The following is a 27688-nucleotide window of genomic DNA, read 5'->3' on the forward strand; positions in this document are numbered from 1 at the left end:
AATTTGTTTTAAAAAAAAAAAAAAAAAAAAAAGAGAATGTCCCAGCCAATCACCTAACTTGAATCCAATTGAAAATCTATGGAAAGAAGTGAAACTCAAGGTCCATAAAAGAAGCCCACAGAACCGTCACGATTTCAAGACTGCTTGTGTGGAGGAAAGGGCCAAAATATATTTAGTGAGAAAAATGGTGACATGTTAAATATTTATTTCAGCCGCTGTATAGCCACTGTAAAAAACCAACAACACAACAATCATGTTACAATGAGGTCAGCTACAAATATGTTGTTCTGTGAATGATGTTTAATCTATAAAGGGGAAAAAAATGTCCGTCATAACATTAAATAGTTAAATAAAGACATACAATTGTTGATCCAAGTTGACATTAGTATTGTAACAAACTATAATACAAATACAATGTCTGAAAAATATACATTATATAAAATGTTTTATGTCAGTCAGTGATGTGCAGTTGTTGCACATATTTTTGTCAGAATTATTATGTAACAAGTTTCAACCATCCATCCATCCATCCATTTTCTGAGCCGCTACTCCTCACTCGGGTCGCGGGCGTGCTGCAGCCTATCCCAGCCATCATCGGGCAGGAGGCGGGGTACATCCTGAACTGGTTGCCATCCAATCGCAGAAGTTTCAACCAGTTTAAACCAATTCCCATAAAGACGATTGCAAGAGACATTTGAGTAAAAAAAAAGAAGAAAAAAAAGGCAACTTTTGAGCTTTGAAATTAAAGGAATTAATAATAATAATAATTATTATTATTATTATTATAATAAATTATCTCTTTGTAAATTGACCAACTTCAGCTAATGTAAGTTAAGAAGTCACCAACAGAACATCATGGATTCTGTATGAAGAAAACTTCACACAACGTTGACCTCTTCTGGGAAAACCAATGGACACCAGAAATGTGGCTGTTGTGTGAAGAGAGAGAGAAAAAAAGGTTTAACAATCAACATCACCGTTTCATTTTATTTTATTTGAACAATTATGCATTATTATGTGACCCATACCTTAGTGATGAGTGCTGTAAAACTATTGCTGTTTTCTTTCTCCCTCGTCCTTTTTAACCTCTTCCTCAAAATTTTGGCGTGCAAGTACTTGATCCTCTCCTCTGCAGCAGTGGAGTAGAATCTCTCACACACCATGAGCCTGATCTGGACTACCTTGGCCGCCACTGGGGCCATAATAAGCAAGGTCAGCAGGATTCCAGCCAGTGGGATGACAGAGTTGTTGAGCAGCAGTTTGGGTTTGGGGAGGCACTGCTTCTCAAACAGTGTCACAGAATAAGAAAAGTCCTTTTGGTGGTTCTCCTCACCCAACTGTACACCAATTAAGGTCACAACACCCTGAAAAAAGCAACTCATATTTAGTAACTTTATTGCTTACATTTTTTTATATTATTTACACTACTGTACTGTATATATGTGTTATTGTTTAATCTTTATATGTAACTAAATCGATATCACAATTTATTCTGCTGGCTGTCTGAAAGAACTCAGACAGTTGCTGCTATTGCATCATTGTGAGGCGTGGAGGTTGCGTGATCGCCCATGCAGCTTTTAGTAGGAAATGGAATCATATTTGGTTACCCGAGTGGGTGTTTCAATGCATCACTATGAGGCGGCTGAATTGTCATCCAATCAGCATAAAATTGTAATCATAATTTTGAAAACTATAAATTAAATAGTGTGTTATTGTATATGACTATATTTTCATGAAATGACTTACTTTGAGGCTCAAAAGCAGAGGGACGTGGAATGGTTCCATCTCTGATAGCTTGGTTGTTATTATAGCAACAAAACAGTACAACAAGGCATCCACAGTTATAAATATGACCCAAGCAACCAAATGGGAGATGATGGGAAAGCCGAATTTGAACAGCGCTTTTCCTTCCTGCGCAATGGGACGGAGGGAAGGGAGAGAGGGGTAAAGCTTCTCCTCCTCTGACGTGAGCGGAAGCACATGTTGCTTTCCTTCCTCCTTTTGCTTCTTGTCAAAATGAATGAATTTGTTGCTGATAAAATGATTTTTGTACTTCGTGTCGCTGCAGTAATTTCTTACGTGTGAGGCTATAAAGATCACGAGCACCAGGAAGCTGATGGTCGGATAAACACGTTCCTTCACAGAGGAGACTGTGTTTATAAAGGTCACTGCATATTTTACACTTTGATTAAGCTTTAGTTCTGCTTGGGTGAGTCGATCCCTAAAATGTTCCAAGTCCACCTTGGGTGAAATGTTGAGCTGGGAGTCCAGGTTGACCACTCCGAAGTCCGTCACCCCTTGCAATATGTTAGCCAGCCATTTCAACATGTCCACGTAATTTCTGAAGGGCGCAATGACCGATGCCTTCTTGGCCCTCAGGTTACAAATCATGCTCCTGACCAAGCCTGTGAGGTTCTCCAAAGTGTTGTGAATATTCCCAAGGACAACTACACTTGTCCCAGCGGTGAGCAGCAGACTGCGAGTCTTCTTGGTGAAAATAGATACGACAAATAGTGTGAACAAGCATCGTACTCTCTGCGAAAAGAAGAGGGCAAATGTCAACACCACCCCATGGAGGGCAGCGATCCCCCCAGACACTGCGGGGTCACAAGTCAGAGTATAGAGGAGATACAGGAGAAGCAAGGCACTGACGAAGAGGCTTGGGAAGACACATATGAGGAGGAGGATGGTGGTTCTCTTCAAGCCCTCTCTGTTACCACTGATGAAAACATCCACAGCCAAAATCCTCATGTCAAGCAAGCCCTTGGTGATCATTGTCCACACTTCCAAAGAAGAGCTCTGGAGTAAGATGAATCAGATGGCTCTGCCGTATATTAAGTACTAACCTGATACGTGGACCCAGCATCTATTATTATGTGTGTTGTTAGCCTCCGCCTTAAATAATGTTGGAACAGGATGTGGCTGCAAACCTCAGTCATTCGTCATGGTACTGTACAGTCATCTGCATTTTATTTTTTTTTTTCTCAAATGAAAAAGAAGAAGGAAGCAACAAGTATGAGGAGGACATGGGGGTTTGGACATGTGTGGAATGACGCTTTTGTTCATTTGTTTTAAAAAGGTGTGCATCATTTTAAAGGCAGGATGCATGAAACTGATTTGAACAACTGTCAATCGTTGCAAATGTTTCATAGTAAACTAATAATAAAACTGTACTGTAACCAAATCTAATCATCTCTCCAAACATCAATAGCACAAATTGCACAAACAATGATGGTATGCCAGTATTATTGCTGCTGATACGACCACCATTACTACTTCTACGAGCACTACTATTAGTACTACTACTCACGCACGTGCCTCATTCAAGTCCGCTTATGTGTAATTCACCTATGTATACGCCACAGAAATTTACACACTTGTAAAAGTAATTATATGTATATATATATATATATATATATATATATATATATATATTATATATATACTCTTATATTACAAAACAAAATAAATTCCCTTATTTTCATTTCTGAAAGGTGGCAACCTAATTATGGTAGCAAATGTCTCCCAACAACTCAAATGCTTGTGAAAGAGGAAGGCAGCCAAAACCACTCATACAGTAACAGATGGGAGCGCAGTGTCCTCGTGAGATATTAATTTAATCCAGCGGTGCCTGCCTGCTCACGTGCAGCAGAATTAAGGACCAGCTGAGTCTATCAGGAGACTCTTTGCAGCAGCCTGTTGCTGAGGAATGTAGTAATCTTGCCAGCAGGTAACAAATCATGCTATTTAACTCTCTAAACTTTGTCTTGGAGAAATGGATGGAACATGGATGTGGACAGATTTACAATGTCTTCTGTGGCTTTTGTAACACTGAGGAATTCATTCAGCATAATTATTTTCTCTAATGTCTCCAAACTGACATCATTTTGGCTTCTTGCACACAACGAATTTGCTACAGGAGCTTCCCAAAGCTGGGTACGAGGCCTGAATGACACGAGGCTGGCCATGTGAGGAGGCTACGTCCAACAACACAAGTTTGTGTTGCATTGTGGGAAATTTCAGGAAGCCAAACCAAACAATTCATATATTGCTAAACACAACGCTTAAGGACTAGCATTTACTTTTTAATTCTTTGTATACAAATAGTTGGGTCTATCGAGTGCCTGCCCACCCATCAAGTTTGAAATAAAAAAATCTGGCTATATCTGAAAATGTTTCCGCGATTGAATTATTCTGCACTACCCAACTGCTTTGTAACCGTGGGGCTTATTTACATCGTAAGCGAGTTGCTCCTCTCCTCACATACAAAACTGAATTGCCTTTCTGGGACGAATAAAGTCTTCTGAATCTGATACACATAAGAGTAGAAGAGAACAGGGTATGAACTTCTGCATCCACAAATTGGAATGCTAATATTGTATTTACGAGCACTCACTTTTCTTTTCTTTCTAAAGTCAACTAGAAAAGGCTCCAGCTCACTTATGATCATAATAATGAGAAGCAGTACAGAAAATGGAAAGATCCCCCACTTTAAATTTAATTTCTGAGGAAACCAAAAAGTTAAGAGAGTGTATGGTCTATGTGTGTTTGTGCTCACACCTAGAGTCACACAACAATCAGCATTAATGTAATATCATTTTTTTATTTTTAATTTGAAAAATAACTTACATAAATCTCTGTACTCAACCATACTTACCAAGACATAGCCTTGGCATTAACACATTGCACAAAAAAAAGAGAAAATTAAAAGGCATTCCAAAAGGATAAAATAACGTCTTTTTCCTCGTGAGGCATTTTTCCTGCTCCAGAAGAGTGTCATGAAGGTATTGTGTTTATTTAAATTCTGACATCTATGTATGTATGTACAATGGAAATCAAAAAGTAAAATATATACTGCAGCTTGTTACAGCGACAAAAAAATCCTTGGACATTAAAATTCATCATCTCCATGTGGAAAAGGAATAATGCCCCAGTTCAATTTCATTCAGACATACTGCGGCTATACGATTCATATGCCTCCCAGACATGAGACGTTTTTATAATTACTAAAATTAGAAAATAAAAAATAATCAGGTCTTGGCTTTTAAAAGAAAACTAACAAAAATATAGTAAATCAGTCATTTTCAGTAAAACAAGACAAAAAAAAAAGACAAAAAAAATTCTGTGGCAATATTCCATGATATTTGAACTCGTGATTAGCTCATCTCATAAACAGTGCTTGTATTGAATGCCAGCAAATCATCTTCTTTTTGTCGGTTTGCTGCCTCTTGATTTCATAGAGACCTTTTGCTGTACCAATACAGAATATTTTTGCATGTTTGTCAACAATGCTGAAATAAAATACACTTCTCACCCCCTATTAAGTAGAAAATATTGTCCTTGTCTCTTTTTTTCCCCACAATATCCTCAAAGAAAATATGACCCTGTGAGTGGAATGTTTGTTAAAAAACGTCAATAATTGGTCATTGGACGACTGAAAACAAATTTAGTGAAGTGCTGACATGAGGGAGAGAAATGAATGACGTTGACATGCACTGTACAAGAAACTGCAAAAATTCCAAATATCATCTTATATCAAAACATGCTGAGTTACTTTAAGGTGTGCCCAAGCCATGTTGCAGAGAATCCTTTTCAACATGCTTGTTAAAGAAATCAAATTTGAACTAAAATGCATATCAAAAACAATTTAGAACTGTAAAATAACCAGATCGAGACCAGACCAAATCTGGACCCTATCAGGGGACAATGATAGAAATGAACCGTACAATGTGAAGTACCCTGGGAGAAGGAATAAAAAGAGAAACATGTACAATGTTCACATAATCTTTATCTGAGCCTTTTTACAATGAAATAAATCATTTACATTTATTGTCATTATCACTTGTTTTGTCATAAAACATTATCTGTTAAATACTCCAAAAGGTTCCTTTAGTTTTCCTTATCTTACTGACTCATGAATGGTCTAAAGACTGATAAACAATGCCTTTTATCTTAATCATGATGTTGCATTCACTCTCCTTGGAAACCATGCATTGGTGAAATGTATTTTTAAAAACAATAAATTGTTGGAAATAGCTGATTTGTTTTATTTTTCTTCATCTCTTTGCAAGTTACAGCCTCAAGAAAACAATGCATTTTTTTTTGTATTCAGCTAAATTTGTATTCATGCAAATTAACTAAAAAGGGAAAGGATAATTTTCATACACTACTGTATATCAAAAGAGAAAGAATGAAACAAAGATGGTAGATCTTTTGACTGGGGTTTTGATTACTCATTATTGGTGATTTGTAGCCACTGCAATATTGCGTCTGATTACTGCTGTCTGGTGAGTTTCCAGCAGTTTGGTTGAGCACATAAACTGAGAGTCTGCAGGTGATTTTCTTGCAGGATGTGGGGGAGTGTGGATTGAAGCTGAAACAAACCTATGTCATGGTCTCCAAAACCCTCACCTACAGCTAGACCTGTTGGTGGGACATGACCAAGCATCAGGTGAAGAAATCCACTGTCACCCCTCCCCCCCCCTCCCCCCCTCGGCATAAAAAACAACAACAGGAAAAAGAAACAAATGAAACCAAATGAAATCAAAGCTAAACATTTATTTTTCATTCGAAAAAGGGTTTCTGTAGAACTCGTTTAGCGGTTCCCAGTACTGACCCCCATGGCTTCGAATTGGATGAAAACCTGGAAATGACAGATTCCTCGTGCTAAGGAGTTCATTCCAGTTTCCTCCCAGCAACAACAACAACATCGCCTGGCAATCCTGGCAGCCAGGCGCTTGCGATGCGCTTCACCACGTGCACTGTGTGTGCGCAACGTTTTTGCTCAAAATACAGGCTCACATTTGCTCCCCTAGAAACAGGCTCAGAAGACACAACATCAAGCATGCAGTGTAACAGGGGGGCGTGACCTTTCATCGCAACACCGGCTGCTACAACAACGCTATCAGTCCGCACGCTGCTATGACCGTGAGAAACTGTCCAGTGAGGACTGGGAAGCTCTTCTTGTCAGGGGGGCGAGAGTCGGGTCCACTAGCGAGGACGGAGGAAAGAGCTTGAACCAGCCAATCACCATGTTGGACAGGTCCAGCTCGTCTAACAGTATCTGAACTGCTCCCATGAAAGATTTATGGTCCATGCGTCCATAGTCGCCCCACACAATCACCTACAAAGAAGCCATGAAAAATGAGTGAGTCAAACAGACGGGACAAGGTAAGGTTATCGACTTGTACTTTTCTCTTGTGTTTTTCTCACCTGTAAAACTTTCCCTCCGGGGCTCTCCTCAAACGGCAGTTGCTGCTGGTACAGAGGGTCTAAGGTCTTTCTTGCTACTTTTGTTTTCTTTTTGGCAATGCAGACTCCGTTTTCCAAAAGGTAGACCTTAACATATGGTGCTGGGAGGAAAGGAACAGATAACGTGCGTCACTTTCAGAGTCCAAGAGAATTGTCATCATTATTTGTCAACATTACACGTTAGGGGCCCTATTTTCATGACTGGCATAAATCAGAAGCCAGAAGCGGGTCAGAACGGGGTTTGGTCATTTTGCCGACAAGCGCACGTCCGGCGGATCTAAAAGAGGGAGCTTTACGCCGCTGTGGGAGTGAAACACTTCAATAAGTCCAATCAAAGCGGCTCCTCTCATTCCCTTTAAATGTGGCACTGCACTTGTCACGCACTGACAGGTCTCTACATTGCGCAGACAACTGACTTTTTCTCAAGAAGAAACTGATCTGCTCGAGTCAAAGTGCACAAAGTATGTTTATATGGAGCTGCAAGCAGACCTCCACGGGCGGATGATGCAAAGTTGGCTCGGGAGGAGGTCACAGAAGCTGCTACTGGGAGACGGCCTCCCATCCCCGATTGTTTGTGTGCACCCCCAATTGCTGTGACGGTCGGTGGGATGATTTAAAAAAATATAATAGTGATAATAATAATGCGTTCATTGATTTCTCCAGTGATTCAGGGGTTTCACATATTTATGAATGGAATATGTCTACCAGACATCTCCACAGAGCTCAGAATCTGTCTGCCTGTGCCCTGATCAAATTGACCAAAGGTCCACCAGGATTTAGACTGTTTAGTCGTACATTGAGAGTGACTTTCTACCACCAAATTGTCACTCCGCTGGGCGCATCTCCAAGGACACACCCTCGCTGCGCCGGAACGCCCACTTTGTTGCAAATAGGTCTACCAAATTTATGAACACGCGCAGCGAGCTTTGCGCTTGCATGAAAATAAGGATACTTGGGCATTTGCACCCCTGCGCACATGCGCTGTCTACGAGAAGAGCCTGTTATTACCTGGCAGTGCCTTGGAACTTGGTTTTCCAACAAGGCCGCGAGCTCGAATGATTTCCACCTCCAGTGCTCCTTTCTTCTCCACCATGCCGATTTGGATGTCGCCTAAATAACGAGAAATATTTTTATTTCAAAGACTGACAAAAGAAACAGGTGCAGAGAGCTACTCAAAATGTTCCTAAGCTTCTGAAGAAGGAGGATTTTTATGTTTACCCATTGGCGGTGTAGCCAGGGTCTGTCGTCCGACTAGCTGGGCGGGCCCGAGTCCATCCAGGAAGTCACTAAACTGGGCTTCTGAGGACAGCCTCACCCCAGGGAAAATGAGACTACAACACAAATACACACTTATTACCATGGAGATAAACAGATATCCATGTCAAATAACATGAGGTAAACAGCTTGCTTCATTTAAAATTGAAGATTTTAAAAAAAAATTAAAAAAAATTAAAAAACCTCCAATAAAAGGCTTGGTCTGCTTACTTTCCCTCGGAGCTGTAGCTGTTCATGCTGCCGTCTGTGGATTCTCGGCTGGCCTGACGAGTCATCCTGCTCCTCATTTCCACTGCCAGGCCCGTCTCTGTGCTCCTCTGGATAGTGCTGCGCAACTTCTTGCCTCCCGCTTCTGGACACACAAAAAAAGACCGCACAAGAGAAAAGCATTTTTGGCATTGAACACTGCAGTGATGCCAAACTAAACACCAAACACACTCACCCCTCCATCAAGGCAAATTTGACACTTGGACAAACACACCAACAATTATTTAAAAAAAATAAATAAATAAATAACCTGTGGCTGCAAGTTGTAGCGGACAATCGCGACACTTCTCCACATACAAACATCCAGCATTTGCCTCGTCTGGCTGATCTAACATGACAGCTGACTGCTTCTGTCAGCCTGCCAACTCTCATTTGTTCAGATCTCCCAGTCTGCATGGATGCACCTGTGTTAGATGTACCTAAACTACATACATTACAAATGATCCACTAAAAGATGCCTGAGATGCAGTATGCATCAGAGCAATGTTCCACACGTTTGAGCTCCCCTGCAAAAGCTAAGTGTTTTGATTAGACATACTGGAGCTACATATTTAGCTCTGTGTGTATGCCAGCAAATGATAATACTGCATGTCACATGGCTATGGATGAATTAAATACTAATATAAGCATTGTAAAACCCACTGTGTCTCAGTGTATATGGAGTTAAATCAATACACACACATACATGGTGTTGTGTTAGTCCACAAAAGAACAACCAAGACAAAAGTTGTCGCAAAAATTCTGCCTTTACAAAGACAATACTGCAGTGGTGTTGAAATGCATTGCAGTATACTGAGAGCTGTTCCTAATGCTTAGGTTATCGAATTTGCAACATGACAAACAAAATATTAGAAACCGCCACGGTATGTTTTTACATTAACGTCCACTTTGTATAGCCAGAGTGGATTGTGCAAGTGTAGCAGTAAAGTGTATATTCAATCATTGATTCACGTAAATGAATATCATCAAGACTGCCTCAGAATGGGCTTACTATCTAGCAAGTCCTACATGATGTATTACACAGTTGCGGAAACAGATACTATACTATAGGAGGAACAGTGACAGAGACTGACTGACGTCTGGCTGGATTTTATCAATGAAGGCTATTTTGAAATAGAAGTATTCTTGCTGCGACAACTCTTATGAAAACACTAATGTCTGCGTTTATTGAAGCAACAGATCATATGCGGATATTTTTTGGCCAATCTGCTTCGTTAGATTCCTTTTCTGAATTACGTTGCAGCACATCAATGTTTCACAAACTATTTACTTTGTTTAGGAAACACAAGCAAAGACTAAAGACTATAAACACAATACCAGACCAATTTCCAGTGCTCCAGAGGAGATTGGGAGGTTGAAACATATTCATACTCATATGGGTGTGCAACACAACAATGTGAATCGCTTTCAAATTGTTGCTTGCAAATACTGCAGAATCACTATGACCATACAAATCAAATTTAGGGTCAACAACGTAGAGCATTCAGAAGTCTTCTTTGCCATAAAATTGTAAATATTAATGAAGTGAAGGAATTCAACAGTCAAAATTAGCGACAGGGGAGAGGGCCAAGCCTTTGGCAGATCCTCTGCATGCAAATCCGACTCCATAACTGATTGCGCTTCTTTGTAGTGTGAATATACTGCATGTAGCCCGTGAATTGAGATGAACAGTCATATTATCGTACCACATAAAGACCACATTAAAAATATTTACAGAACAAGCTAATGTGGGTTGCTTTGATTTTGAGAGCCTAGGTTGGCTTTGTTTTGTACTTTGTGTCAGCCTCGCGGCTTGATTCCAGTCACAGGCCAGCTACCCACCACAGCATATGCATCGTGTATTTTTAATAAAACCCCAATTCCAATGAAGTTGGGACGTGTTAAACATAAATAAACACAGAAGACAATGATTTGGACATCATGTTAACCCAACCTATATTTAATTGAATACACTACAAAGACAAGATATTCAATGTTCAAAACGGATAAACTTTATTGTTTTGAGCAAATAATCATTAACTTAGAATTTTATGGCTGCAACACATTCCAAAAATGTTGGGACAGGGTCATGTTTACCACTGTGTTACATCACCTTTTCTTTTAACAACATTCAACAAACGTTTGGGAACTGAGGACACTAATTGTTGAAGCTTTGTAGGTGGAATTCTTTCCCATTCTTGCTTGATGTACAGCTTCAGCCGTTCAACAGTATTTTACACTTCATAATGCGCCACAGATTTTCAATGGGAGACAGGTCTGGACTGCAGTCAGGCTAGTCTAGTACCCGCACTCTTTTACTAAGAAGCCACGCTGTTATAACACGTGCAGAATGTGGTTTGGCATTGTCTTGCTGAAATAAGCAGGGGCGTCCATGAAAAAGACGTTGCTTGGATGGCAGCATAGGTTTCTCCAAAACCTGTATGTACCTTTCAGCATTAATGGTGCCTTGACAGATGTCTAAGTTACCCATGCCATTGGCACTAACAAAGCCCCATACCATCACAGATGGTGGCTTTTGAACTTTGCGTCCTTAAAAGTCCGGATGGTTCTTTTCCTCTTTGGCCCGGAGGACACGACGTCCACAATTTCCAAAACTTCAAAGACTCGTCGGACCACAAAACACTTTTCCACTTTGCATCAGTCCATCTTAGATGAGATCGGGCCAAGAGAAGCCGGCAGCGTTTCTGGGTGTTGTTGATAAATGGCTTTTGCTTTGCCTCGTTTCAAGTTGCACTTACGGATGTAGCGCCTAACTGTATTTACTGACATTGGTTTTCTGAAGTGTTCCTGAGTCCATGTGGTGATATCCTTTACACATTGATGTCGGTTTTTGATGCAGTGAGGGATCGAAGGTCACAGGCATTCAATGTTGGTTTTCGGCCTTGCCGCTTACATGCAGTGATTTCTCCAGATTCTCTGAACCTTTTGATGATATTATGGCCCTTCGATGATGAAATCCCTAAATTCCTTGCAATTGTATGTTGAGGAACATTGTCCTTAAACTGTTCGACTATTTCCTCACCCACTTGTTCACAAAGAGGTGAACCTCGCCCCATCTTTGCTTGTGAATGACTAAGCAATTCAGGGAAGCTCCTTTTATACCCAATCATGGCACCCACCTGTTCCCAATTAGCCTGTTCACCTGTGGGATGTTCCAAACAGGTGTTTGATGAGCATTCATCAACTTTTTCAGTCTTTTTTGCCGCCTGTCCCATCTTTTTTGGAATGTGTTGCAGCCATAAAATTCTAAGTTAATGATTATTTGCTAAAAACAATAAAGCTTATCAGTTTGAACATTAAATATATTGTCTTTGTAGTGTATTCAATTAAATATAGGTTGAACATGATTTGCAAATCATTGTATTCTGTTTTTATTTATGTTGAACACAATGTCCCAACTTCATTGGAATTGGGGTTGTACATGCTTGAAAAGGGCCCCAGTAATTTGTAGGAATTATATTGCTTTTAACTATTTATGTGTACTCGACAACAAACAAGCCATGGTAACCTGAAATACTGGCGCTAAACTGAAGCTTAAATCAAAGAGCTTTAGTTATAAAGATTTTGAAAGTCACGGCAAGACATTTCTGGAGCATGTTTCAAGATTGAATAGTTTAGCCTCGTGAAAAAAAGTGAGCATTAGTTAATATGGATACTTAAATCACAATTCTTCATTGCATTCTGTAGCGCAGTTGAAAGGGAGAGTGGAGTCAAAACTGTCATGAGAGTCCTGGGCATGGCTGGGAATGGAAATGTACCCTATCATAAATGTAAGAATAATTTGACGAATAACAGTACGTAAAGTGGATGAAAATAAAATGACAGAAAACTTGTCTACTTTCTGCATTATAAGTACTTAAAATGGGAACCGTTTTTAAATAAATACTGTAATCTGTGTTCTGCGCCAATCAAATCTCAAATGCACAACTGTAAAAACCATGTGCTTTGGTAGGATCTCTACTGCACAGTACATTCTAGGCAGTCACTCATTCCAAACACTAAATGTTTGTCTTCCACTAGGTGAGTATTTCACTACAATTTGATAGCCTGGACGACGAACAGAATTGCACGTTGGCACAGGGACCGCACAATGTTAACTGAAGCACAACCGACTGACCTCACATGCGTCTCCCCTAAAGCACAGCATCCCTCAGTGTCGTCTTACCTCCATCGTCTTCATCAAAGGAGTTCATGCAGGGGAAGTAGACTGCCAGCGCTTCAAACGACGCAGACAAGCTCATCTTACTCTGGGAGCGTTGTATGCGCATCCCAGCAGAGGTTTCATGCCCCTGCCTGCCCATGGCGACTAGCAGTCGTCTTCAATGCAGTGAAGCGATCGATCGACAGGTCAAGCTTCAAAATTCAACCGAAATCTAATTTGCTTAACTAAGAATATTTGTTTGGCGATTCGATCTAGGCTGTCGGCTAATCTGTCTGTAGGTGCATCTCAGGGTGAGATCTGGATGTTTCCTCAGTGGCTGAGACTTGTGTTGCAGTGTGCCTGATGCTGCCTGCAGCACCTCTTTTTTCTAGGGGGGAGGGAAGAGAGCTGAGTCGCACTCCACCAATCAGAGGGCCAGGCTTCTTAAACCTCAGCTGACAGTATGGGTGAAGAAGCTCTACCCAGAGATAGGTATTGACGCCCCCTTTAATTCCAATGTTATCAATAAATTACCTTGCTTTCTCCATTTACTTGTACTTAGTCTTGTACTGTTCACCTTTTTGCTTCTTTGCACTATTCAACATTAGTATTTTCATTCATATTCATCAGTATTTCTTTCCATCCCTGGTATCACAATCCCCTCACCTCTCCAGCCTACCCACAGGGGCCAGTAAAAATAAGCTGTCGTTCCGTCTGCCAGCTGCCTTGCTGCGTGCGAGACGGCTTCAGCCACATAGCAGCCACTCCAATTGCACGTGCCAGATTCGGCTCCTTTATTGTTCCCCCTACCAATACTACCATAACACAGCTGTGTTGACTTGGGACGAATTCTGTTTGCACAAAAAGAGAAATCCAGAAGATGATCACAATCACATGCTCAACCTAAAAATGTCATCTACCATCCATCAATAGCCTCTTGTTCACTTTCCCTTGATCAATTGCATACCACGTGCCCACAAAAACAAAGAGTATTTTTTTCTCTGTTTAGATTACTGTGAAACTTATCCAAAAGTTATCCCTTTTTGATACACTTCTATCTTGAGGACATCTGAAGGTGACCCATTTAAATAGATTTTCCTGGTGGTCTGTTAAACATACTAGTCTGCATTCGCACAGCTTTAACTCAAATAAAACATGTCTTCATTTTTGGTCATGTACAGTAACGTAAATGGCTGACACTTGATGACAAAGCATCAGAAGCAGCTAGGGGTTCAATATTTTGCTCAGTGTTACTTCAACATGAGGGTTCAGGTGTCATACTATCAAGCTTCAGCACTTGCTTAATAGCCTTAACACATGAGCCCAAAAAAATCACAATGCAGTGCTGCAGGAGAAAACACCACTTATTTTTTGGGGTGGGGGGGCTTTGAATATATGGTACAATAACACATACTATAGCTCCTTGCAGTGTGAGCATTAATGCAAAAGTTGTCATCTCTGAGATGCAGCAACCTATTTCCACAAGTGAGACACTAAAAGTTTCATCTGAGTCAGCACAGCCAACAACTCTACACTTTCACATCTGTGCTAAGTTGGACAAAACACAGTAACGTTACAACGAGAGTAAGTGGGTCATATTTAATGACTCCTCTTCTTGTGCTTCTTTGCGAAGGCATATCCATTTGCACCCTAGGTCTAGACTGCTTACTGTAAGAACAACACTGTACACTTTAATTGGTTTTCAGCTTCTCCTGCGGCTGGAAAGAGTCAGTCTGATAGTCCCCCATTTCTGTCCACACTGAGATACTTTGTCAAACTGGCTGGAGTTTTGAATTGACTATAACTATTCATCATGTGGTGAAAGGTGAAAGATTCTTCTGGAATTCTTGCCATCCAATTTCTTCACTCATTCATGTTCCTTTCAAAATGAGATATTGTGATGTCTTTAATTTTCCAAGTTTGATTGGTATTTGCTTGTTCACCTACTCTCCCCTCCAACTTTATTGGGACAGTAAGACCAACATCTTTGGTGTTTGACATCAAAAGATGAATATGAGACCAAAGATACAGTAAACATCCATCCATCCATCCATTTTCTGAGCCGCTTCTCCTCATTAGGGTCGCAGGCATGCTGGAGCCTATCCCTGCTATCATCGGGCAGGAGGCGGGATACACCCTGAACTGATTGCCAGCCAATCGCAGGGCACATACAAACAAAGAACCAGTCACACTCACAGTCACACCTACGGGCAATTTAGAGTCTCCAATTAATGCATGTTTTTGGGATGTGGGAGGAAACCGGAGTGCCCGGAGAAAACCCACGCAGGCACGGGGAGAACATGCAAACTCCACACAGGCGGGGCCGGGGATTGACCCCAGCTGCTCAGAACTGTGAGGCTGACGCTCTAACCAGTCGTCCACCGTGACGCCTACAGTAAACATTTCAAGCTTTTATTTCCAGATATCAAACACCAAAATTTTAGGTGAGCAAAAGTATTGGAAAATACAAACTTCAAATACACTGTGAATAAGTGAATAAGACTTAATACAGGATACAGGCAAACCATTTCCTTGCAATAGCTGCACCAAACCTGTGAGGTAATGCCATCACCAAACCTTTGCCTTCTTCTTTGCAATGCTTTGAAAGGCTTTCATTGCAGCCTGAGGTTGGTGTTGTTGTTTTGGGTGGTTGTATTTTTGGGATAATAATCTTGTTGCATGATGGAAGACCTCCCAATCATGATTGTTGGATATTTCTCTAAATTAGTAGACAAAATGTTTCTGTACATTTTTAAGTTCCTTTTGCTGCTGCCGTCATGTGTTGTCATCAATGAAAATTATCTCCACTGAGATTACCTCCACCGTGCTTCACAAATGAGCTTGTATATTTAGGATCATAGGCACCCTTTGCGTTCTCCAAACTTCTGTCACTTTGGTAAAGGCTAATCTCCATCTCATCATCTTTGTCACAGCAATTTTTAGGCTTGTCTCGCTATATACTTTTGGCAAACTCCAGCTTGGCCTTCCTGCTCCTCTTGTTGATGAAAGTTTTGCATATTGTACAGCAACAGTATATTTGTTTATGGTCTGATGTTGATATCAATAGCAGCTGTTTTAGGGTCTTTGTTTACAGCTCTCAACATGTTTCCGTTGTCAACAGATGTTTTCCTCGGTTGGTGCTTTCTTTCTTCCTGACATTCCAAATGGTTGTATTGACCGTGCTCTGCTTGATATTCCTTCTTTTCTCAGCTAGACAATTACTTGATTTTCATCCATGGACAGCTGTCTGATTTTCATGTTGGTTACACATCAAACTGTTATAAATGTAGTCTTTCCACGCAAAACCCAAATCTAAAATTGAGAATAGACATTACAACATTATATATTGTTTAGATAGCAAATGTGACACACCAGGGCAAAGAAACACAACTTTTAGTCAGGTGTTAATACTTTTGCTCACATGAAAAATGAGTGGGTCCAAGCAATCTTTATCCAAGTTGTGACTAATTCAGATGGAAATGCAAAGTTGAACTGTTGATCACCTGTTTCATATAAATTTTTTGATATCAAACAAATATTTTCAGTCTACAGCAAAAATAGTAGGAATTTGGCTCACAGTTCCAATACTTTTGGATGTGGAGTTTATTTTCCCTGTTACTAAAGTTCCCACTATTTTGTTTCCCATAATTTTGACACACTCGCTGTGAGTGAGTAGTGAAAAAAAAGTAATTTAAATGTAACTGTCAAATCATTTACATCACAAATCTTAGCTGTTTTGACTCAAATTCATCACAAATGAATGAATGTAGACCATTAAACTGGTCCTTTTCCATTGTTTTACATAGTTTGTTCTGTAGAGGTTCCTTCTTCTGATTATTGGGGTTAAGGTATATGATGTCGTACATTTGATTAGAATTAAATAGAATTATAGTCATTGACATTAGGCAGTGAAAGAAAGAGGGGCAATATGCTATTCTCACAACAGCGAGAACAGAGTAATGATCCGAGTCAAGCAAGAAAGATACAATAATTAGTCTCCCATCTGCCTCGGTCTCCCCCGCCAAGTGCGTCAAAGGACACGTGGCAACAGTAGATGGCATTCAGTCAGACAACACATTCAGCACGTGATGTTTCAACTTTTGCACTTCTGAAGTTTATTCTTACCCATCTACCTACTGCACATGTGCACATGGACAGAAGAGGAAATGGGCTTTACAAGATTTCCAGTAATACAAACATGGCACAAAATATTTACTGATAATAGATGTGTTTACCTCACTAAGGGTGGTTACAATGAACTATTATTTTGCCTACTACTGTTGTTTTTGAAGCATTCAGTGTTTTTGAGGTTACTCACCAGTTCATTTATAACAGAGGCAGAAGGTGAATTGATGTCTTGATGAAAGCCCATCTATTAGTTAGTTTTAGGGTATGTTTTTTTAGACCAGCTAAATTAGGTTTTAAGTTCTTTAATTGCGGTTGAATTCCAGTTTCGCAAAAGCATGTCTAATAGAGGTCACCGTAAAAGCATAGCGTGTGACGTGTTCCCAGTCCAGACCAAAAGGACAGCAACGACTTAACTGGAAATCATAAGCACCTCACAGGACAGGAATCTGAAGAATTCTGTCCGTTCTACCACAACAGGAGAAGAGCGTAATATCCCAGAAGTGCGGTGCGGAAATCATCCTGATTGATGAGGCCAGGGACTAGGCTGAGCGTCACAAAGGAACTCATGTCCCAGGCACTTTAAACACAACTTAAGGGAGTGATATCAGCCAGACACACCAAGTTGTACGCTCACAAACACATTTACAACATTACACTTACTATTGCCGATCTTGATGTGAAGCCAGTTTTACAAGCTACAGCCCCTCCTTTATACCTCCTTCTAATTGCATTGCAAAATGAAATAATTTTATTCACAGCATGAAGATAAGTTTGTTTAAGTACCAGTTATCAAAGTTTAAAAACAAGTTCATGTTGACTATATTTTTTAGATCTGGACTGTTCTATTTAATGTTGACCTACATAGTATTAAATGTGTTAAAATCTCAAAGCGCTATAGTAAATAATGAAAGAAGACCATATTATATTATGACATCCAATGAATGAGTATTATTTTTTTTTTGCATAGGGATGGATGGATGAAAATCATGCCATGCCTTCCCATACCAAAAAAAGGAAATAGACCCAACTTACCACTGTCTTTTGTTCATTTGTCATCAAGCTTCCTCACTGACTGAAAGCTTTTGGAAGACAAGGTAGTATGAGGAAGTCTATTTTTGGGTCTGTGGTTAGAAGTCTAAAAATATAAAATTGGAAGTTCATATTTAGTCACACACAAGCATGGTGGTTCTGGTAGTCAGGGTATAAACTGACCCTTTAGAACTCTATTTAACGACACAATGCTAGTTACTATTTGTAAGGAGTCTATGTATGTTATGTTGTTATTGTAAATATTGTTAAGAATGTCTAACGCAGGGAAGCACGGTGGGATAGTGGTTAGCACGCCTACCTCACCGTCAAGAGGTTCTATGATCTTGGCTTAGGACCTCGTGTGTGGAGTTTGCATGTTCTCCCCGTGGTTGCATGGGTTAGTGGTTGAAACCTAGACTTTTTTGGCGCAGTATACGTGTGTATCCTGTGCTTGTGTGAGTTGCCCCAAAGTAATCATGTTTCCCAAGTGCATAGTTGATAGGAAAATTAAGGGTGTAAATGGGATTGTGAATAGCTCAGGGGTTGAACCGAATAGTAGACTCCACATCGTTTAAACCCTGAAGTCAAATAATCGCTAATCATGAGTTGGAGAATTTTGTCTTCCAATCGGCCAATTTACAGAGGACTTTGGACTTGCCCGTAACACTTGTCACAGTATAGTATATGCCCGTACTATGCTATAACCATGTGGAAATATTTGACATAAAATGAGGCCCGTAGCATGATCACTTGAAAAATATGCACGTATACACTCAAATACGATAAATGCAAAGGTGAAATACAAACAGTGAAACAGCGAATGCTTATTTTTTTGGGAGCCTGGCTGCGATGTCCCATCTTACAACACGCTATGCTATGGAACACAAAATGAGACTGGTTGGGGAAAAAAAAGAGTTAAACAGAGCTTCGACGAAATTACAACAACTACATTCAGTGTAATGGTGAGTTGTATTTTATAATCATTTGTTTTTATTTGCTTCTATGCCACGGCGGTCATTTGAAATCAGGGATCTACTGGGCCCACAATTCAGCCCAGGAATTTAGACGGAGAGGCCCCCAGTGAACACAACCAAAGACCAAATATTTTGTTCCTCCGGTCCCTGAATACTAACCAATGAGCGGTGACCGTGATGTTAGGTCTCATCATTTTTGCTGTATACACTGTATGCATATTACAATTGCCTACCCACTACGGCAGCCTTACACACGACATCTCTACCTGTCTGATTATTGCTGCTTCCTGTTCCATTCTCTTCCTTCTCCCCCAATAAGACCATCAGATCGTCCTCCTCCTCCTCGTTCACCAAGATCAGCACCACCACTGTCACCATAGGGTCACCCAGTCCCTCAATAACACCTCTGTTAGTGACCTTCACCCCTGATGATGATGTTGCTAATAAGAATAATAACAACAACAATAATAATCATAACAAGACTTATGTTCTTCATACACAAAGGAAATCCATGAAAGAAAATGCCATATATCACACACACACACGGACACGCAGGCATGCATGCACACATACACAACTGCATGTGAGCACATGCTAACTTATTTCTTCTCCATCCCAAATTATACAAGTAGCTCATGTCATATTTGAGGGTTTACACTATTTCATATCAGAGTAATCCAGCTCATTTTTTTACATATCAAATAATATGTAAGTATCCCTTCATTGCTTAAAGTGTAAATCACAAAGTCAGGTCACAGAGACTTGATCATTTTCTGATGGCGAGCAACAACAACAATCAATGAAACTTGGAATACATGAGGACTAAAGTATTTAACAATTTTGTATCCCAAATCATTTACATAACAAATGCACGGTCTGCTAGGTCTAATATTTTGCTATTTTCCCACTGTGCCCACCTGTAGTCGTCCTGCTGGATCCCTCGACCACTGAAAAGATCTGTCAGCTTTGCACATTTTGGTTCACGTCTGGTGTGGGGGTAGGGTCGCAGAGATGACCCGCTTAGGGATTCTCCGCCGCTTAACAACAATTGTTGGTCGCACCGCGCACAGCACAACAGCTAGGGTCCTATGAAGTCACGAATCATAAATACATGCTGCAGCCTGCAGGCTATAATCTATACCGGTACTCTACTTTGGCTTTAAAGTGTCCGGGACACTGGGCTTGCGTGCAAGGCGCACATGGTGTACACGGCTTTGTTGACACATAAGGCTACCCCGTATGTCGTCTTGTATTTGTTGAATAGCAGTCTATAATTATGTTTTGTCAAACGATAGCTGGGTGTCCATCCATCCATCCATTTTCATAAGAGCTTATCCTCACTAGGGTCGTGGGCTGCTGAAGCCTATCCCAGCTATCTTCGGGCGGGAGGCGGGGTACACCCTGAACCGGTCGGCAGCCAATCGCAGGGCACATAGAAACAAACAGTCGCACTCACATTCAGAAGTCAGGCGAATGCACCACTACAGCATGAGTGACTGGTTGAAACATTGCAAAGTAAAATAGTCCGTAGTGCAAAAAAGGTAACCGTGCTGAAAAAGTATCAGTGATGTCATCTATTAATCGACTTCGACTCAACTTTCATCACATTAGATACAAATTCTTTAGTCATTCAACACCTAGAATGGCTTCCTTTCTCTCTGTATCAACTCTGTATTTGACTGGAAGCAAGTCAGGTTCTAAACCTCTCCATCCTGAATAGGATAAGCAGTGTCATGTGGAAGGAGTTTGGAATCGAAGGTTCTGTTGCCGCTGGAGAAAAATTGTTGGAGAGATGTTAGTCTGCTTCTTGACTACTGTTGAAGGACCAATCTCCTCCTAAACTCGGGGCACAGCACAGTTTGCACGCCCCATCACTCTGACATTTCCAGAGGTGGGTAGTAACACTACATTTAGTCCATTACATTTACACAAGTATCATTTTGGATAAATTGTACTTAATTGTAGTTTTAATACTGCATACTATTTACTTTTACTCAAGTATTTATGTTAAATGCCATTCGCTACTGTTATTCATCAATTATTTCTTATTTAGCAACTATTTCGTGCGCGACCTATCTGTTTAGACAATGACTTCGACTTCCGCATTGGCCGCTGTTTGCTCCAATCCAATTTAAGCGCTAGTGACGTTTAAGTTTAGTTCACCAATTAAACGACACAATGAAGTCTCATGACTGCACACATCTACTATTGGGCTTCCCGAGCAAAGGTATTAACACTAGATATGCCAGCCCGGCTAATCGAAGCGCCTACGTGGTGACCATGTTGGGAAGGTCGTCGTTACCACTGAAAGCAACGGCGCGCGACTCGTGTTTACATTTAGACAAAGAAAATCAACAGCTTTCATGTATTTTAGTATTTGTCTGGCACTGTCTGGCCAAATGTGGATATTTCAGCCCACTTCTAACTTGAGAAAATAACTTGCGGTAAATTGCAAATGTTTAGTTGTTGTTTTGGCTGTGGATATTAGCCCACATGAGCCCTATTTTATCACAAGTGACTGTAAAACATGCCTCACTTGGGCTACGTGCTAATCTCACTCACAATGTACACACGCACACACATACACACACACACAGCAATATCAGAATTTGCACATTCACATTTTATTTTCATCCATCCATTTTCTGTACCGGTTCTCCTCACTAGGGTCGCGGGCGTGCTGGAGCCTATCCCAGCTATCTTTGGGCGAGAGGCAGGGTACGCCCTGAACTGGTCACCAGCCAATCCACATTTGATTTTGTTATTTTTATTTCATTGATGTTAATGCGGCGGCAGGGTGGACGACTGGTTAGAGCGTCAGCCTCACAGTTCTGAGGACCGGGGTTCAATCCCCGGCCCCGCCTGTGTGGAGTTTGCATGTTCTCCCCGTGCCTGCGTGGGTTTTCTCCGGGCACTCCGGTTTCCTCCCACATCCCAAAAACATGCATTAATTGAAGACTCTAAATTGCCCGTAGGCATGACTGTGAGTGCGAATGGTTGTTTGTTTCTATGTGCCCTGCGATTGGCTGGCAACCAGTTCAGGGTGTACCCCGCCTCCTGCCCGATGACACCTGGGATAGGCTCCAGCACGCCCGCGACCCTAGTGAGGAGAAGCGGCTCAGAAAATGGATGGATGGATGGATGATGTTAATGCTCTGTTTAATTTTTTTTTTTTTTTTTTTACCAAAGTTACCATTTACTCAGTACTTGAGTAGTTTTTTCACTGTGCACACAACTTTTTACTTCACAGTCACATTATTGTCAAGTAACAGTACTGTTACTTGAGTACAATATGTGACTACTCTACCCACCTCTGGACATATCTCCCTGCATGCCTGTATGTGTGGGGTCTGGTTCTCCGTGTGGTATGAAAAAATATAATATAAATAATGTAAATTGAATTTCCCTTTGAGGGATTACAAATAAATAAATGGATGACAAATGGATGTTTGTATACTGGTCTAGTTAAAATGTCAAAACTAAAGGTCATCAAATGTTTTTCTTTAATGGTTGGGCACAAGAAGACGCATACATAACCTTGACTGCTAGCAAAGAGCGCAGTTGGTGAAGTATGACACGGTAGATAACAAACATCTGCAGCTCATTAGTCAATATTTATTGACTACAATAGATACAGTGGTAGTATAATACTGTATTTTCTTAACATACAGTATCTTATTGTGGGCCATTAGATGACTGTTTGTAAGCTTGTGCCTCCACCCTTCATTGATCCCCTTTGCACTAACTGTACAAATATACCTATAGCATAAATAAACTATATTTATTACTTACCATATAGCAGTGCTTCTCAACTGGTGAGTACGGATCAGAAAGTGGGTCGCAGATCAGTATGGGTTGGTCACGGACAGAGAGTAAAGAACTGCAAGGGATTCTCAGTTTACAAAATACGAAACCTAGATAATGTTTTGAATTAATAAAAATAAATATAAAAGTATTTAAAGTTGTTGTGTCAGTTTTTCTTCCACTGTTTTTCCTGTTGTTTTGGATTTTTGCCGTGGTATCGTTTCATTACCAGTATCGAAGTACTTTATGCAGGCAGAGTATCGACGTCAGAATTTTGGTATTGTCACACTACTAGGTGGGATACTTGTATGGGCTGGTATTGTTAAAGATGAGCCGGTTGGACCTTTTTGGGTTGAAGATGGGCTCAAAATGAACTTCCAAACATTGTGTCCGTTTTTAGAAGGCACTTTCTTCAGGCAGTGGTACAGGAAGTCTGCATATTTCAAAAAGACAATGATTTTTATGGAGGACAATTCCCCATCCCATGCATCCAAGAACTCATCTGCATGGCTGACCAGTAAAGGCTTGAGAGACAAAAAAACGATGACATGGCCCCCTTCCTCACCTGACCTGAATACAGTTGAGAACTTGTGAGCAGTGCTTAAACGGGAGATAAACGTACACCTCTCGGAACAATGTATGGGAGGCAGTGCTTTCTACTGCACAAAAACATGATCAATACAAATCAAGAAACTGAAAGAATCCATGGATGGAAGGCTGATGTCACGGTTTCTATAATCAGTTTCTATCCATTTCTGTAGGAAAGTTTTGTTTTTTGTTTATAAACAAATGAAAATAAAGTGAGATGATAAAGTGTTTTTCATTTAGTTAGCAAAATAATTCTGCACACCAATAGTTTCCTAATAATTGTCCACATATTGATATTCTCAAGAAAGCCTAAACCTCACTTTTAATTTCTTAAACATTCTTGTTTGAGGTTTATTAACGTTTTGTATTAAAAGAGATAAATAGATTCTCCACATGGTATAGTAAAGCTATCATTCGTCCTTCCTCTATCTATACCTGTTTACATTCATATACAGTACTGGTCATGTGTATCGCTAACCTCTCCATCCCCTTGTAATAGGTGCTCCTGCTTCCAGCGCCGTAATCAACAACACTGCTACAACATTCGTGTTTTGTAGTCTGAGTAAATATTAAAATAGCAATAGTCCAGTTGGGTAGAGCACACTGCTTGTACGAACATCAAGGTGAAAGCGATCAATATGTGAACTGATCTCTCAAACCCGTTATGTAGTAAACGCTGACATCATAATGCCGCATGTGTTGTTGATGCGCACATATTTACATGCCGACCGTCACCATTCTATTTAAAATGGTCCTTGAACAACACCTTCGTCTCTTGCTGTTTACGTACTCTTTTGAATTATTCAGCAGCCATTTAGGCAGCACACCCTTGTTGGTTGCTGCCAAGTCATGAAATCCATTCTGCCACATTGCTTGACGAAAACAAAACTAACCTCATTGATATGAATTTTACATTAATATAATTCAACAGGAACACAATGTTAATGAGGTTTGATACAAACGCCCTCATTTTATTCCTGTGAGGCAACAGTGCTAGCCACTATTCCATTGTTATACCCTGACGTTTTATTAATACAGAATAGCACTGACTCAGGCAACTTAACGCATGTAAAACGAGATGAGAGCAAGGAGGCCCAAAGTGAAAAAAAAAAGCAAAGGCTGTAACTACTGCAGGATTCAATTATATAGCCTAATATAAAGACATATTTCTCATCTAAAAATTGAAAACCAAAAACATTCCAAGCAATCTCAATTTAAAAAAATGGTGTTTGAAATAACACCACATAACACATTTACACCGAGACAACCAGCAATATGAGGCAGCTTTTATAAATACCAATGGCATATTCAAATGAGCGTCAGAAGACTGACAGCAACGTCAAGAACTTGGCAAGAAGAACAAAGTGCAAACAGCTGTGACACATATTCCAAAATAAAATGACCAATGATTACTGTAGAAGGAGCAGGCATTATCAGCATAATTCATGAAGACTCTACAGCAGTAATGGAATAAGACATATAACAATAAGCAATGAGGAAGCAGCAGAGGAGTTTCCAGGAGTTGACATAGCCTAGAGGAAAGAAGAAGACATGAGGAAAAGGTCACATTGTTGGCTTCAACTCCAGCAAACAAACGCCTTTGCCAAGTCCAAAGCCTGTCTATGTAAAAAGTTGTGCAAAGGAAGTGCTGGATAAAATATCAGTGTACACATCACTGCAAGAGACGCACAGTAACAACAAAAGAGGACCGCAGGACAAATGCACATAGACACAAAGGGATAAGTGAGTGAGGATGATTGGTGATGCCCTACCTGTTTGGCTGAGTTGAGAGGTGCTCCGGCTCTTGCGTGAGATGCCAACCATGGCCTGCATTTTGGCACCGATGCTGGAGCGCCTCTTCTTGTCGTCAGTGCCTACCGTGCCGACCGCCGTGTCTGACTGGCTGCCGTCTGTCTTTTCCAGGTTACACATGTCACCGCTGATGCTGGTGCTCTTCGTCATATTCACGCCGCCCGACGAGCCCATCTGCCTGTTTTTCATTTTGGATGCAAAGTCACTGTCAGCCACCACCATTGAGAGGGGGAGGCAGGAGAGAACAGAGAAGAGAGAACAGGCCAAAGGACAGGATGAGGCCAGCGGAAAGGATGTAATGAGAGAAAAGAGGGAGACAGAAAGTGAAGGAAAAGATGAAAGCAGAAGGGCAGATGACAGGAGAGTGAAAGGAGATGGGGAGGTGTGGGGTAAAAAGGAGAAAAGGACAGAGTTCAGGTACAGGAATTCATGACTTACAGTATAGATGATTACGGGCTCAGAGTGTACCTGCATGCTAAAAGTGTGCCTGTGTATAATGAATTTTACATGCATCACCCTTTCCAACTAAGACTACACATTGTAAGTAGGACATTTGGTAGGATGCCGGTTTACTTTAAAAGCGAAGATTAAAAAAGAATCAAAGCATAGAAAGTATGTGAATATCAATATTCAGTGTTTTTCGTCTCGCTCCAAAGTAATTACTGCAGTAATTACGTGGTAAATTCTGGGATATGAATGATTCAAGACAACCACTAAATACTTGTATGGTAAATTTGTGGTTGGTTGTTTTTGTCAGCTGCTGTTTCCAAACTCAGTGGAGAGCTTTTAAAAACCTCCGATGTCCTCACAGCATTTAGAAAAATCTCTATCACCTCTAATCATGTGGATTACCTGATTGACAGTTTTCAGTTTACATGATCACCGCTTTATCCACATGCCATAAAGGTAACAACTAATAGTGGATGCCAAGTCATACATTATATCTCTAGTATTTCTTGGTCATAGATTTATATCTGTTTTCATATCTTACACTGATCTACAATTTGGTCTGCCTTGAGAGTTAATTCTCAAGTCAAGTGCTTCTTATCTAGGCCACAACCCAAATTAAGATCTTATTTTAGCTCATCCGGTTATGTTACGTCAAAGAGACAAATTATATTTTGTGGCATGGGGATTTGCATCGCTGATGAGAAGAATTACACGAAGAATCCTTGATCCTAGTGATCACAACTCATAATGTTTAACCTTAACCATGTTTTGAAGAGAATTCAAGGTGTCACATGCAGTTTGATAGTCCATTCTATCAACTACTTGAATTGGATCTGCAAAATCACGTACAGATCATTTAAACTGGAAAAAGGCTAATCCCTATCATTCTGCCTGTCTTTGGAACTGTATGGACTGGCATGTTTGGATCCCAACAAAATATTCCATTGAGGTTTGGTTATTTCTAAATCTCATTTTGGTTGCCTGCTGCTGGTGAAATAAGACAGATGACCACACTGCAGACAACACAGCGCCTTGCTCTGCATTTTAAAACTGTTTATGTCAGTGCCCGTGCCGATGGGCTCTGCTATGGATCAGTCTGGGCTCCCTCTGTACATAGAGTGCCGTGGAAAAGGATTGGCCCCCTTCTCAAATTCTTATATTTTTGCATCGTTTCCCCACTGTAACGTTCAAGATCATCAAACAAATGGAAATATCAGACAAATGTAACCCAAGTGAACTTAAAATGCTGTTTTTAAAAGTGATTTCATTCATTAAGGTAAAAACTAAAGAGGCTCTAAACAGATATGTAACAGTAACAGTAACTTTGAATAGTCTTTGTTCCTTAGTAAATGAAATCATTTAAAAACAGCATTTTAAGTGGTGTTATATTAGTCTATCCACATTTGTTTGATTATCTTAAACAAAGTGGGGAAACTACGCAAAAATATAAGAATTTGAGAAGGTGGCCAATACCTTTTCACGGCGCTGTATTTAATATTAATATACTTTTAACCTTATGCCCCTGTTCTCAGGTGGATATTCAGTGACATACTAATTCGTCACTGTGTGGCATCCTGTGTCGCTGTGTGTCATTTTCTCTCCAGTTAATTTGCCTCCTGTTTTGCTGTTCAAATCTGGTTACTCTCCGCGAAAACGCGGTTGTAGCCGGACCTATGTGACAAGTGTACTGTATCGCCCAATCACTTATTTAGGTGTTTTACGATAACATGTCACAATAGCTTAGCAATTAGCATGGCCTCCCCAGCTTCTCCTGTTAATTACTCATTCGTACTCCCTGGGTGATAACGATACTTTCAGAAGTGTTGCTTATTCGCTGCCATGGAGGTGATGATTAGTGACTTCTGCTGCGTTGACATGAAGCAAACTTTCGCCTCTGCAGCCTAGTCGGCGTTAAATAATGTGCACCAAGCATTCTCAATTGATTTATAAAAATATCTTTGGGAGAGGA

At 40.5% G+C, this 27688-nt stretch overlaps 2 protein-coding genes across 24 annotated transcripts in view; both read right to left on the reverse strand.

The window, feature by feature from the left end:
- Positions 1 to 1013: 1013 nt before the first annotated feature.
- Positions 1014 to 2775, reverse strand: LOC133401914 (dendritic cell-specific transmembrane protein). Its single transcript, XM_061675445.1, has 2 exons — positions 1747 to 2775; positions 1014 to 1364 (listed from the first exon to the last, which is right to left on the reverse strand). Exons 1-2 carry the CDS (start codon positions 2773 to 2775, stop codon positions 1014 to 1016), a joined length of 1380 nt encoding a protein of 459 aa, XP_061531429.1.
- A 1866-nt stretch (positions 2776 to 4641) lies between these two features.
- rims2a (regulating synaptic membrane exocytosis 2a) overlaps positions 4642 to 27688 on the reverse strand; it is a 163669-nt gene continuing 140622 nt past the window's right edge. For 19 of the 23 annotated variants that reach the window (XM_061673766.1, XM_061673764.1, XM_061673773.1 and 16 more), the window contains 6 exons: positions 25230 to 25474; positions 8737 to 8878; positions 8470 to 8582; positions 8260 to 8361; positions 7213 to 7352; positions 4642 to 7123 (listed from right to left, as the gene is read on the reverse strand). In XM_061673766.1, the coding sequence (XP_061529750.1) occupies positions 6920 to 7123; positions 7213 to 7352; positions 8260 to 8361; positions 8470 to 8582; positions 8737 to 8878; positions 25230 to 25474 (946 nt within the window). In that variant the 3' untranslated portion in view covers positions 4642 to 6919. Of the gene's footprint in view, positions 7124 to 7212; positions 7353 to 8259; positions 8362 to 8469; positions 8583 to 8736; positions 8879 to 12958; positions 13381 to 25229; positions 25475 to 27688 lie in introns of those variants that run through there. The other 4 variants (XM_061673761.1, XM_061673770.1, XM_061673758.1 and 1 more) reach the window with 2 other exon arrangements.

This window comes from Phycodurus eques, chromosome 4 (genome assembly GCF_024500275.1).
Source record: "Phycodurus eques isolate BA_2022a chromosome 4, UOR_Pequ_1.1, whole genome shotgun sequence".
Lineage (NCBI taxonomy): Eukaryota > Metazoa > Chordata > Actinopteri > Syngnathiformes > Syngnathidae > Phycodurus > Phycodurus eques.